Below are 14,954 nucleotides of genomic sequence, written 5' to 3' on the forward strand. Positions count from 1 at the left end.
AAGCCAGTCCCAAACACAATTTTCCATTGCCGAATATCCACATTCTCATCAACAACTATGCTAAGCATGAAATGCAATCATTTATTGATTGCTTTGTAGGTTATCATCAGATTTTGATGGATGAAAAAGATACTGAAAAGACAGCTTTCATTACACCTTAGGGTGTTTATTATTACCAGGTAATGCCATTTGGTCTTAAGAATGTTGGAGGCACATACATGAGAGCCATGACACCTATCTTCCATGATATGATCCATAAGGAGATTGAAGTGCATGTAGATGACGTAATCATTAAGTCCCACAAGAGTTCAGATCACTTGACCCATTTGAGAAAGTTCTTTGATCGAGTGCATCAATACAACTTGAAGTTGAATCCTGCTAAATGCGCTTTTGGAGTTCCCGCTGGTAAATTATTGAGTTTCATAGTTAGTAAAAGAGGCACTGAGCTTGATCCTACCAAAGTCAAGGCAATTCAGGATTTACCGCCTCTGAAGTCTAAGAAAAAAGTTATGAGTTTCCTTGGAAGACTGAACTACATCAGTCAATTTATAGCTCAATTTACGGTAGTTTGCAAGCCTATCTTTAAGTTGTTGAAAAAAATTGCACTGGCGGTGTGGACACAAGAGTGTCAAAAAGCTTTCGATACTATCAAAGATTATTTGACAAATCCACCAGTATTGGTACCTCCGCGAAAAGAAAGTCCATTGTTACTGTACTTGTACGTCTCAGAGAATGCATTTGGGTGTGTATTAGGACAACATGATGACACTAGAAAGAAGGAACGTGCGATCTACTATCTTAGCAAGAAGTTTAGTCCATATGAGGCTCGGTATACTCTATTGGAAAGAACATGTTGTGCTCTGACTTGTATCGCTGATGAGTCCACAAATTGGACTCATTTAGGGCTTTATTTTAATAGAAATAGTGTCCTTGAATGCTTATTTTATCTCAATACCTGATTAAAATGCTGAAGTTTTAGGTATTTGAAGTTTTAGTGGAAGCATGGACACTTAGGCGCAAAACGGAGCAAATAGGGCTGAAAAGAACAAGAAATGGAATTATGCGGATCACCGAGTTCAACTTGGCAATTCACCAATATGACATGAACGACCCTTCGCTCCAGTAAGCGAAGCCTTGAAGGAATTGGATCAAAAGGCGAGGAAAGGAGCAGTCAACAAGTCGCCGATCAATTCCGTGAAGTAGTACTGTACCGCCCAATGATCCGGAATGCGAGGATGCTAAAGGCAAGACACTAAAGGTGATGAGCTGACCAAAAGGCAGATCGACGAGTTCATCGGCAATCTGGACTAATGTCGTTGAATAATCCTCCGTAGCATAATCAGTGAAAACTATAAATACTTCTTAGAATTGTAGTCTTAGTAGAAAATTTTGGAGTGGAACATTTTAGAGTAAAAATTATTATTAGTCTATAGTATTTTTCTGTACTTTTCTCTCAAGTTTGGAGAGGGTTTTGTGGAGACTTGAAGAAAAGAGTTCTTCTTCCCCAAGTTGGAAGTGAGTATTCCCTATTCATTTTCCTTTGCTTAATTTAAGGTTTAATTTCTTATACGCAGTTGATTTCATTATCATGTTAGGTATAATTTCTTATTTCTTGATATGTGGCTAAAAAACCCCCATTCTTGGGGTGTGATTTAGCAAATATGGGTTGATATTCTTGTTGGGTCTTGCTTGCTGATAGGTTAGATGTATTTTAATGGTGATTTCACCTAGTTGTTGTGGTTTAATCTAAAGGGTTTGTAGTTGCAAATACAAAGCCATCCATGTGTTTTTGGCTTGCCCGAGAGGGAGGTCGCGAAACCAAAACCACTGGACTGATGGCCTAAGGAGTGGGTCGACATGAGGTTCAGCCCGAGAGGGTGAGCCCTAGTCCCATATCCTAACATTCAGCTCGAGAGAGTGAGTGGGGTAAGGCGTAGGCTGGTTTTCATGCGGCAAATGGGTGTCCGAGAGGAACACTTTTGAAACGGGGTAAGTTTCCCTAGAGGGAACTTATTTCCATTTAAAGCTTAGCCTAGTTACTATTATTTTGCAAATTTCCTATCGAAAGCACGTACCCAATAATTTATCTCAACTTATATTGCGGTCACATCCCAAGAAACTTTCCCATACTTGATTTTCTTGTTTATTTTGCTATTTTATCACTTGTTACAAAACCCCTATTTGATATTTGACACTTTCGTGTCACCCCCTTTTATTTACTATGTGTTTGTTCGTTAATATCTTTAGCTACGACTAGTTAGAATGTAATTCTATTTTTCTACCCATTCTCAAAACCGCTCCCTTGGGACACGACCCCAACCTTTGGTTGGGTTACTATATTAGCGACGATCGTAGACACTTATACGTAGGATAGTGTCGTTGGTCACGATAAGCATCAATCGCCCAAAAGCTGAGACATTATTTGTCATCATATACTACATATCTTATTTCCAAGATGGATCCATTGAAGTATATTTTCCAGAAAGCTATACCAACTGGAAAACTGACAAAATGGTAAATGCTTCTGAGTGAGTTTGACATTGTGTATGTTACTTAGAAAGCGGTAAAAGGACAAGCCATTGCCGATCATCTCGCAGAAAATCCGATTGATGAAGAATATGAACCGCTCAAAACATACTTTCCTAACGAAGATGTGTTGTTCATAAGAGAAAGCATTTCTGAGTCATACACTGGTTGGAGGGTATTCTTTAATGGAGAGGTGAATTATAATGGAGCTAGAATTGGAGCGGTTTTAATATCGGAATCTGGTCAACATTACCCCGTTGCAGCTAAACTTTGATTCCATTGCACCAACAATATGGCGGAGTACGAGTCCTGCGTTCTTGGCATAATGTTAGCCATTGACATGAATGTCCAAGAGTTGCTGGTAATTGGAGATTCAGACTTATTAATTCACCAGGGGAATGTGCTGTGAAGAATCCAAAGATTGTACCTTATGTACAACTGGTGCAAAGATTGTGCAAAAGATTTTGAAAGATAGAGTTTATGCACACTCCAAGGTTGCAAAATGAATTTGCCGACACTCTTGCCACTATCTCCTCTATGATCAAGCATTCAGATCAGAATTACATTGATCTTTCGGAGATAGATTTAAAGGAACAACCCGTTCATTGTTCGCATGTCAAAGCGGAACCAGACAGAAAGCCTTGGTATTATGATATAAAGAAGTACCTGGAGACTGGAATTTATCCAAAAGATGTGACATCCAATCAAAAGAAGGCAATACATCGATTGGCTAACAATTTCTTTCCAAGTGGGGAAATCCTTTATAGGAGGACACCATATTTGGGAGTCCTCATATGCGTAGATTCCAGCAAAGCTACAAGACTTCTCGAGGAGGTACATGCTGGAGTATGTGGACCTCATATGAACGGGCATACTTTGGCAAAAAAGATCTTTCGAGCTGGTTATTTTTGGATGACTATGGAGCATGATTGTTGTAGATTTGTGCAAAAGTGTCATCAATTCCAAGTACATAGTGATTTGATCCGAGTACCCCCTCATGAACTTAATGCTATGGGATCGCCTTGGCCATTCGTGGCCTAGGGCATGGATGTCATTTGCCCAATTGAGCCAGCCGCCTCTAATAGACATAGATTTATTTTGGTTGCCATTGATTACTTCACCAAGTGGGTGGAAGCAAATTCCTATAAATNGATTTGTGCAAAAGTGTCATCAATGCCAAGTACATGGTGATTTGATCCGAGTACCCCCTCATGAACTTAATGCTATAGGATCGCCTTGGCCATTCGTGGCCTAGGGCATGGATGTCATTTGCCCAATTGAGCCAGCCGCCTCTAATAGACATAGATTTATTTTGGTTGCCATTGATTACTTCACCAAGTGGGTGGAAGCAAATTCCTATAAATGTGTGACGAAGAAGGTAGTAGCTAATTTTGTTCGTAACAACCTCATATGTCGATTTGGACTACCTGATTACATTATTACAGACAATGGTGGAAACCTCAACAGTCAGTTAATGAAGGAGATATGTGAGCAATTCAAGATTATTCACCGAACTTCGACTGCTTATCATCCTCAAATGAATGGAGTCGTAGAAGCTTCCATTAAGAACATCAAAAAGATTTTGAGAAAGATTATTGATAATCACAGAGGTTGGCATGAGATGTTACCATTTGCTTGTTGGGATATCGAACAACCGTTAGAACATCAGTCGGTGCAACTCTGTACTTGTTAGTATATGGGACAGAAGCAGTGGTACCTGCTGAAGTTGAAATACCTTCATTAAGGATCATTCAAGCAGACGAACTGAGCAATGTTGATTGGGTTCGTAATCGGATTGAACACTTAGCCTTAATTAATGAAAAGAGGATGACCATTGTTGGTTAGGGCAAATTATATCAACAGAGAATGATTCGTACTTTCAACAAAAAAGTGAGATCTCGAATATTTGAAGAAGGGCAATTGGTCCTCAAACGCATCTTCCCCCATCAAGATGAGTATAAGGGGAAATTTGCACCAAATTGGCAAGGACCGTACATGGTTCATAAAGTGTTATCATCGTAAAGTATTATCTAGATGTGCCTTGATCCTGTCAGAGATGGATGGCCAGGAGTGGCCAAAACCAATCAACTCAAATGCTGTCAAGAGATACTATGTCTGAAGATTAGTTTTTCTCTTATCACTTTCCTTGTAATCGTATCATTTGCTTGTAATTGCTTATGCCAGTTTTTAAATCCTTGTATTGAACTATGTCTGACCTGAATTCTCAAAAATGAGATATTTAGGCGGCCTATGTCGTCCTCGGTCATTTTCTTATTAAAATTTCCTATTTCTTTTATTCCCAAAAGGGGAACTATGTTTGACCTGATTCCTTCCTCAACGGGATACATAGGCGCCACAACGGCTCGGTCATACACCCCATAAAATTTCCATTTCCCGTTTTAAGATTAAAGAGTAGGGTGGAAAGGGGAAAAATATGCTCTCTATCCAAGAATCCTTAATTTGAATGAGATTTCAACAAAGCATTGTGATGAATTTTAGCATGGTATAAAAGTTTGTGTGTCTATATTCAACGACTCAATCCGTCATTATTTAAATGCACCTCGTGTAGAGCTTCAATAATTTCTTGAATTTCGGTCACGAATTAAAATTTTGGGGCACACAACGAAATTATAAATACTGAATTGGTCTGGACTGACCTTAGTCCACTAAAGTGGGGAACATTCCGCTATGGCAGGGCTGCTATACCGTCTGAACAGCCGCTATAGCAGGCTGATGCGATCAAACCCCAATAAAGTTGAGGTCTTTTATTTTCCTCTCACTTTCTAGGGAGAGAAGAGACTAGAGTTACTCCAAAAATTCCCCCAAGCCACTTTAAACTCGAGGGAATGTAGGAGAGGTATTTTCGAGAAAGAAAAGGGAAGACCCAATTATTCCCGACCAGCATTCGACAAGAATGGATCCCAATGTGCAAGGATTTACATTCAAAGTGGGTAGAATTTTTTAGATCCTTTGCTAGCAAGACAAGATTGAACATGTATTAGGAAAAGACAACTGGGGCAGAATTTTTGAGAAGATCTGAAAAATTCAGTAAATCTTCCTACAAAAGATTTGAGAAATGATAAGACATTTCACTGGGGCAAAATTTTTGAGAAGATCTCAAAAATTCTATCAAAGTACTGTCAGAAGTTCAAAGTTAACGACAAGTAATCTCCAGCATGATCAGAAGCACATTAACCACAATATCTCAGAAATTCAAAGTCAAACTTCAATTATCTTCTGATTTCCCCAGCTTAAAAGGACTTGTAGATTGGATATATTGAAACTTAAATTGAAGTGTTCATTTAAGCTTTAATGTGACATGACATGTGGCAGTGACCCTAATCAAATTACTTTTCAAAAATCTATTTTTCTTAAAACTTTAGACATATATTAAATATTTTGTATAAAATATAGATCTATCTTATGTCTACCAAGAAGTGGGATGCTAGAAGAAATCAACCTAAGATAGCAAGAGGAACATCAAGCAATCAAAGAAGTCAACACAAATTAGTTCATTTAAATCTAATAATTTTTTTGTGGATGCAGGTTTACAAGGATATCAAGAGATCATCATGTTCAACAAATATGGGAAATTCAGAAGAGCAAAAGCGGCCAAGACTGACATTTTTATGCAGGAAAAGACATTGATATCACTGCGATAAAAGTAGTTAACTTGGTATTTTGAATAATAATGTCCTGTTCATAATTCTCAACAAAAATAGGAGCCACAATGAAGATACAAGTAGTCAAAGAAAAGTAAGTGAAAGCATCAAGAGGATGGCGCTTTAAGATGTACAAATGACTATAATAACATCATATTGCAGTTTTCAGTGTCAAAGACGTCTGAAGGGAACACGTAAGACACATCGAATATCAGAGAGAATTTGAAGTGCAACTTGCCAAAAATATTCATTATCACGTTAAAGTCGAAAGAGGCTAACGTTGAAGGATATTTGTAAGTCACATCGGTATCAGATACAGTGATATGCATTGCCAAAAGGCCATTTCAAATCATATCATCAGAGGTGCTGATGTCATTGCCGAGAGAGCCATCCATATTATCTTATCAAAGGTGATAATATCATTACCGAGAGGGCCATCAACATTATATTACCAAAGGTGGTAATATCATTGACGAGATGGCCATCCATTTCATATTATCAAAGATGGTAATATCGTTGCTGAGAGAGCCATCAACATTATATTAATAAAGGTTATTATATCATTACCGAGAGGGTCATCCATATCATTTGCCAGAAGAGGTGATAACAACATATCAAGTCATCATATATCGTGTCAAAACTGGATGAGGCTGAAGTTTGAGAAATACATTATAAATCACATCAAACTTTGGACAAGTTCCTCGTTTGCTCTACATCAAAATCGGAGGAGGCTGGCCTACCAACGTAGTAAAGACACTACTTTCCTATTTGAATTATAGTTTCTACAAATGAATTTTATCTTAGTCTTTATCAAGAACATCCGAGAGGATACATTTTCAATTAAACCACAGGTGTGTGGACGTCAACAAAAAGTATGCAACACAACGTGGAATTTTTCTTAGCAGCTAACTGGGACATAGTCCGAAGAGGAGTATCAAACTCTTAGGATGCGAGCTGAAGAACAACGTCCACCACAATCAAACCACACCCCTATCAGAAGGCATGCTAGCTTTTCTTTGGGTTTATCGGTTTCAATTTCGCATCTGGAAAACTTTTCCCTCTCACCAGAGGAGACTTTCCAATCTAAGTGACAATACACAAAGAGCTTTGGAAAGTATGTTCGTGTAGTTCTTAATTATGGGTGTGAAGTGCACCACATTCATGGCTAAGAGGTTGCAAGCCTCTTTTTCGTACTCGACTTACTTGTCACTCCTTTAGAACCAAATGTTATCTTGCATAATAGATTTCCTTTTCAATCGATTGAGTCGAACTACAAATAGTCTGATTCCTTAAGTTGAAGGATATGTAGGCGAGCTCACTGTTAAAATCTCGGTTGTATTTTGACATTCTCTCTTAAATCTTATTCTCAAGCATTCCGGTCTCTTCATAATTCGATATCGGGATAGCTTTCAAATTCTTTCATAATCGTGTGTCAAATCAAGTGTATTGAACTACAAGTAGCCTGAATTTTCATGTAACTTGAGATATGTAGGATGCTCAATGTTAGGGTCCGACCATAATTCCTCAAAAATCCATATCGACTCTTTCTTTTAAAGAGATGAAAGTGGATTCAGTCAAAATTGAATTCGTCAATCTTCTTTGCCCAGGTTCTCTTTCATCGACCCTATGCAAAAAATTGAGTAGTTGTTGACACCCAATTTTGACCCTATGACATTCGAGTTAACTATCGAGCTTCTTCAATTTCAAACAATTTGAAATAACCTGTTCTCCTCTTGCTTGTTTTTCCTTCCATTATCTCTAATCAATCTCTCATCTCCCGCTCTAACGGCTATTTGAATTCAAATCTCTATTTTTGCTATAAATACATGGTATTGGTGCCATTTTGTTTTTTAAAAGACAGACAAAGAGGGAATTTGAAGGTTGGAGAATAGTATTCTTCGAAATTAAACCCATGAAGGTTTGAGCCTTGGATTTTCGATCTTCTTTCAAGTTCTTTTGATTTTGCTTATTTGTTTGTTGGTCAGTGGTGGTGAAGTTCTCTTAATCGTCGTCTCCAGTTTGCTGCCTCGGATAAGGTAACATTCTTCTCATTTTTATTTTTTCTTTCATATCCTTTTTCGGTTTGTGTTATGTGAACTCTCTAGTGTATTGTTAATATATGCTCCTTGTGATGATGCTTGGTTTTTACATTTGGCCTATGCCTTAATGATTTCGATTCTGGGTTTGTTTTCTTTTAAATTCCTATGTATGCTCTAATTTTCTAAAATTATAATATTAAGCTTTCTGAATATGTTTATATTCTCATCCCCCTCCCCTGGATTTTCTTGTTTAGTTCCTGTATAGCTCACATGCCGTTAAGATATTGTTGCTTTAACAATTTTTATCCTGAAACTAGATGTTGGATGTGATATGGCTTAAGATAATGTGTATTGCTATTTGTTTCCACAAAATGGTTTGTTATGTTGGGTTATGAAGATGATTAGAGCGTCATGCGGAAGCTTACAATTTGCAAATCATATAGTTGATAAATCAGATAACAAAAACTTATACTAAAAATCAAAATATTATTATATCAAAACTAATATAAAGAAAAACATTGAAACTTTAGAGAGAATAAATCTCCCCATAAACAAAAGTCTTAAACGACTACATTGTGGATGTTATTGTTTTTGTGTTAGAAGAAACAAACCTATATTTATAGAGTCCTAAAATCTTTCCTACTAGAAAAGAACTAGCTACTCCGAAACCTTTTTCTAAGCGGAAAGAGTAAACCAAATATGAAAGAATATTATATTTTCCCTTTAGGAAAAGTAAAAACATTTATGGTAATGTTTTGTCTTTTCTTTAAGGAAAAATAAATCTTAAATTATGGTAAGAAAATCAGGGCAAAACCCTAACAAATCTCCCCTTTTGGGTGGATTTTCTTGACAAAGCTTGATTTGTCTTCTTCATTGCATGATAATCTTGTTCTTCACAAAATCTCCATCACTGTTGCTTGACATGGTTAAAAATAAAGTTTAAAATATATGGGTTAAAAATGGGTTTAAAATATTTTATTTTTATTCTTAAAAATTGCAGCAACAGAAATGTTGAAAATATGTTGAAACTTCTTCTCCACATGTAGCTTGAGAAAAAGATCTTCATTATCATCAAATTGATTACAAATTGATTTGAAACCATCTTGAGCCGGTCTTCAACCTCGTTGAACCATAGGACCATCGGACCATGGGATCGTTAGACCATGTGCTTTGATACCACTTGTTGGGTTCTGAAGGGTGATTGGGCGTCATGCGAAAGCTTACTATTTGCAAATCATACAGTTGATAAATCAGATAACAAAAACTTATACTAAAAATCAAAATATTATTATATCAAAACTAATATAAAGAAAAACATTGAAACTTTAGAGAGAATAAATCTCCCCATAAACAAAAGTCTTAAACGACTACATTGTGGATGTTATTATTTTTGTGTTAGAAGAAACAAACATATATTTATAGAGTCCTAAAACATTTCCTACTAGAAAAGAACTAGCTACTCCAAAACCTTTTTCTAAGCGGAAAGAATAAACCAAATATGAAAGAATATTATATTTTCCTTTTAGGAAAAGTAAAAACATTTATGGTAATGTTTTGTCTTTTCTTTAAGGAAAAATAAATCTTAAATTATGGTAAGAAAATCAGGGCAAAACCCTAACATGTTACTGCATTTAGCATACAACATAAACTTTCGTTTCGATCATCTTATATGTAGGCTCATCTTAAATTTATAATGCCTCGACTATAGTATAGTCTCAAATTTTCTTGGTTATGATATTAATATGTTACGGTGTCAATTTCCAGACGCATTCATGTGTAGTTCAGCAAACTCATCTTGATAAAGTATTTATGCTTAAGTTTTTATGGTCACCATTTTGATTGAAGTTACAGCGTCTCTTTTGATCCCAATGTTTGAGTGTGTGCTGGCTCCCTTTTTTTGTCTAGAATAATCTAATACTAACCTATCTTTTGTTCCCTCCCTTGAAGGCATCCTTAATACTATCATCTCACCCAGTTCCTTTAGTTATGAATTGGAATGACCAATGTTTTCAATAGTTTCTTTTGTAGTTGTTAAATTTTAAAGCTTTTAACGTGTTATTTTGTTTATTGTCGAACATTCACGTCTAGGTATATGTTTTCTAACTCCTCCCCTCAATCTACACCTAGTGATGCTATCTATTTATGTCTTATCTCGAAAGGTCTTCTGTGATACCAAAGAATTTACTATGACATAGTTAAACGACTAGCATTATTGTGTAACTGAGTAGTTAAAATTACTATCTCGCTTCCAGTTAACTGCCTACATATCTGAGACACTGGTGCTAATTCTTTCTTTGCTAACTGTTTGCTGAGGTTTTCTCTTTTAAGAAAAGAAACAATATCGAGTAAAATAACCTGATCCCCCTACTCCTTTAGCGATTAAGGTTCTGCCAGATCTTTTTTTTTAATTGTTTGTTTATTTTCCCTTAAATCTCATCCTACTAACCGCTATACTTTGACCCTGTATTGCTGATTCGATAAGGGTCCTGTAGATTGATGTCATTTAGCTAAGCTCCTACGCATTTTTGACTCTCCTATTTGAGATTATTTGTTGGCTATTCTTACCATTATTTAGTTCCTCGTATTTTAGGCCAGCCCTCTTTCTTGATTTTGCTATTATCTCTTTAATATTTATTTTTTTTGTTCGCGTAGTATGCTACTGGAAGATTAAATTTTTTAATTTTCCTTAGTTTCGTATTCCAGTCTTCTTTGAATCAACTTTTCCATTTTCGAATGTGATGTGTTTCGGTTCTTCATCTTCCCAACATCCTAAGGAAGTGAACTTCTACTCTTTGGATAATAATAATAATAATAAAAACCAATGTTGTTGTAGGTTATTTATATGTCTAAATTATGATTAAGGTTTAAATAGCATGTTAGCCCCTCCTTTTGGTGTTAAATCCATGTTAAGGCTTTTTGGCAAAGTTTATATTAAAATAGCTTGATAAACTGATTGATTCAAGCTTTTGACTACTCGTCCTTTATTGATCCTCCATGTTAAGTCTCTTTTGGTTTAATAAGATCATTAGTTGTGTGTCTATACTGCTCAGCATCTTAAATCTCTCTGGTTTGATAATCTTTATATCCATCCTTCATGTGTCCATCGGTGTTCTGTTTTCAACTTTAATTATTTCGTTTACTTCCAATATTGTTAGCATTTGTCTATAAGTAGTTAGATTTTAGATAGTTAAATTACCATGTGTTTTTGTCCAAAGAATATGCCTTAGATTTGCATTCAATAGATATAGAATAGGCATTCTTTGGTAGCTTAATATATGATTTATTTGGTTTAAGCTTTAAGGCAGTGGCTTGCATAATATTTGAACTTGTCTTCAATTCTAAGTATAATGGTATTTTATTTTATCTTTCGTATGAGTAACCTTTTTCCAAGGAAACGTGCTCCATATATAATGTCACCCTCTGATAAAATATTATTGAATGATAAAGTAGTTTATATTTTAACTCCTTGACTTCAGTTATTTAAATTGTATTGAAAGAATATTGGTTCTAACTTTCTTTATTTTTGTTTGTCATATGTGATGTCTATCCGAGTCCATTGTGGCCTCCTCTATTCTTCCCATTGCATCTTGAGTTGGGCCATGGAGGTCCAAACTCTTCTTCTTCGAGTTGGCCTTGTCAATTATTCAGTATATATACATGTTGAATCTACGCAGAAGAAAGTTTGTCAGAAGCCCAAAAATACATCAACAAGAGCTCACTTTTGACAACGGTGAATCTAGGCCAAAAGGGGCCAACTTCAGTTTGTCCTTTACTTTTAAATTATTTAGTTGTGATTATTTACTATTTGTTGTTTATTAACTCTAACATTAGAATTATTAATTCTCCAAAAGATGAACTATATTCTTTATGTTATTTTATTTTAATAAAATTCCATTTTTTATCAACTCTTATACTTTATATCTTTAGTGAAAACTTTTATTTATTCATAAATTAATTTAAAATAGTTTATCATGATTTAATTGACCAAATTGGTTTAAATTATTATTTCTAAAGTGATTCAAACAAATTCTTACATAATCTATGTTTAGTTAAGTTTTTATTTTATCTCGTCTTTAAAATGTTAATCTTAAGGTCATTTTTTAGTGCTAATCTTAACCTATTTTTCAAAAGTTTTGATCACTTACAAATAATTAAATTAGTTTCATTTTCCTAAAAAACCCCAAAAAATCTGCTTTTGTACACATAATTATTTTTTCTCAAAGATAGTCAAATATTTTTAGTCAAGTCGTTGGATAACCGCATGTCAGCGGCTACTTTAAGTGCTAATACCTTCTTAGAGTAGAAATAAGAACATCTTACCCATTTTCTCTAAATTTTTAAAGGTTTAACTGTTAAGGCCTTTTCAAATTAAGTTTTCTTAATTTCTTTAAAAAATTAAGTGGTGACTCTTTTCTAAGTATATTTCATAAATTGTTTTATACTTAGTACATTTCAAAAAGTGATTTTTCTAAATATAGTAAAATTACAGCATAACAAATGTACTCAAAAACAATAATTAATAATATAAGCATAAATTAATGACTGTAAAAAGCATACCAGGATCTTCAAAAATAGAATGAAACAGAATGGAAAAAATCGGGTACATTAAATGAATAGTCTCCCCTTAAGGAAATTATTCTCCTCTAGTACCCGATGTTTAAAGGAATAGACTCTCTCAAAATAGAACGATTCTATTTGGCAGTGTGTTGATACAAAAACAATGGTGTCAGTGAGTCATTCAACAGGAGCAAAGTACACAAATATTTTATTGTCCAGAAGAACAAGAAGAAGAAGTTTAAAATTTTCGTTGTTTCATAATGAGAGGAAAGTCCTCTATTTATAGACAACAAAGGGTAGTGTGAACAAATGACTATTGTGTCTTATCGGAAAGATAACAACACATTAATGATGTAAATGAAAATGAAAATTATAACATCTTATCATTTATCCTTAATAACATAAGCATAAATTAATGACTGAAAAAAATACATATCAGGATATGTAACATAAGCAATGGTGTTAGTGAGCCACTCAACAGGAGCAAAATACACAAATATTTAATTGTGCAGAAGAAGAAGAAGAGGAAGAAGAAGAAGAATAAGAGGTTCAGAATTTTCGTTGTTTTAAAATGAGACCTCTATTTATAGACAAAAAAGGGTAGAGTGAAAAATGTTTATGTTTATTGTGCCTTATCGAAAAGGTTACAACTATTTGGAAAAGATGCAACTCATCAAAAAGGTCACAACCTTTCATAAAAGCCACAACTTTTCATTAAAGTCGCAACTCTTCATCAAAGTCACAACTTTTGATAAAAGTCGCAAGTTTTCATAAAGTTCACAACTTTTCATAAAAGTCACAACTTTTCATAAAAGTGGAAACTTTTCATTAAAGTCGCAACTTTCCATAAAAGTCGCAATTTTTCATGAAAGGGGAAGGCTAGTATTGGAAATAAATAAATTAAAAAATAATTCTTGTTTGTGGTGACGCCACGTAGATGGGCCTAGGTTTCTCTTTATATATATATATATATATATATATATATATATATATAATTTGCTTTGAGAATAGGGATCTTCAATTTGTAGGATTCCAGACTTTCTTTCTAAGGAAAGAATAAACCAAATATGGAAGAAAATATATTTTCCTTTCAAGAAAAGTAAAAACTTTTATGGTAATGTTTTATCTTTTCTTTTAGGAGAAAATAAACTTCAAATAAGGCAAGAAAATCAGGGCAAAACCCTAACAGATATTTCTAAGAACAAATGTTACTACCGGGTAGAAGATAGAGTTAACAAAGAGTAAAACTTTTGTAATTATTAATTATAGGTCCGTGAGATATGTATCAAAAGTCATTGCAAAGCTTTATAAGGTGATTATTGTTGAATATTAAAATGTGTAAATAAGAAATAGAGTATTTTTTCTGAAAAAGTGTAATTTGAATAGCATATTTTTATATTGAAGGGTGGTTGTGACTTTTTCGAAGAGTTGTGATATTTCTAATTATAAGACACAATAACACATGTTTACTATATTTATTTGTGTATAAATAGAGAAGTCTTTTCTCATTTTTTTAATATACAAATTTTTCTGATCTTCTACTCTTCTTGTGGCACTTTAAAAAAAACTCATGTGATTTAACATTGTCGAGTGAGTTCACTATTCACTAGAGTTTGTGTTACCACTATTCTGCGAGGATGTATTTCATTATCTCGAGTACATTGAAGAGAATATAATTTTACCAAAAACATAACGTAAATTCACAATCAACTTCACCTTCGTCTTGCAGTATCTCAAAGTAACGTGACTCAATCTTCTTAAAGCATGTAGAAAAAGTTCACAAGAATTTTAGCAAATTCCACTTATTTACCAATTGGGTAGTTATACAAATTTTATTTATTATTACCTAAAAAATAGATATCTATAATTGCCTTTAAATAAGTGGAACGAATTAACTGAAAAAATCTTTATATTATCGTTGTGTATGTTTTAAATCGGTCTTCTTAAATAGTAACATGATAGAAACGAAGAGGTAACAATGTACTTATGTCATTTTAATAATGTAATATATATATTAAATAACACAACAAAGGAGATTATGGCTAGATTAATTTAACCAAAAGATGAGGAAAAAGAATTGGGAAAATGCATAAGTACCCCCCAACCTATGTCCAAAATCTCAGAAACACACTTATACTATAATAAGGTCCTATTACACCCCCCCCCCCCC

General features: G+C 34.3%; 1 protein-coding gene across 1 annotated transcript; it reads left to right on the forward strand.

Moving 5' to 3' along the window:
• Nucleotides 1–3,784: 3,784 nt before the first annotated feature.
• LOC125863966 (uncharacterized) lies at nucleotides 3,785–6,174 on the forward strand. Its single transcript, XM_049543924.1, has 3 exons — nucleotides 3,785–4,136; nucleotides 4,220–4,308; nucleotides 6,073–6,174. The coding sequence occupies exons 1-3, from the start codon at nucleotides 3,785–3,787 to the stop codon at nucleotides 6,172–6,174; spliced, it is 543 nt and encodes a 180-aa protein (XP_049399881.1).
• The last annotated feature ends 8,780 nt before the right edge of the window (nucleotides 6,175–14,954 follow it).

The sequence above is a fragment of the Solanum stenotomum genome, chromosome 5, assembly GCF_019186545.1.
Source record: "Solanum stenotomum isolate F172 chromosome 5, ASM1918654v1, whole genome shotgun sequence".
NCBI classification, from domain to species: domain Eukaryota; kingdom Viridiplantae; phylum Streptophyta; class Magnoliopsida; order Solanales; family Solanaceae; genus Solanum; species Solanum stenotomum.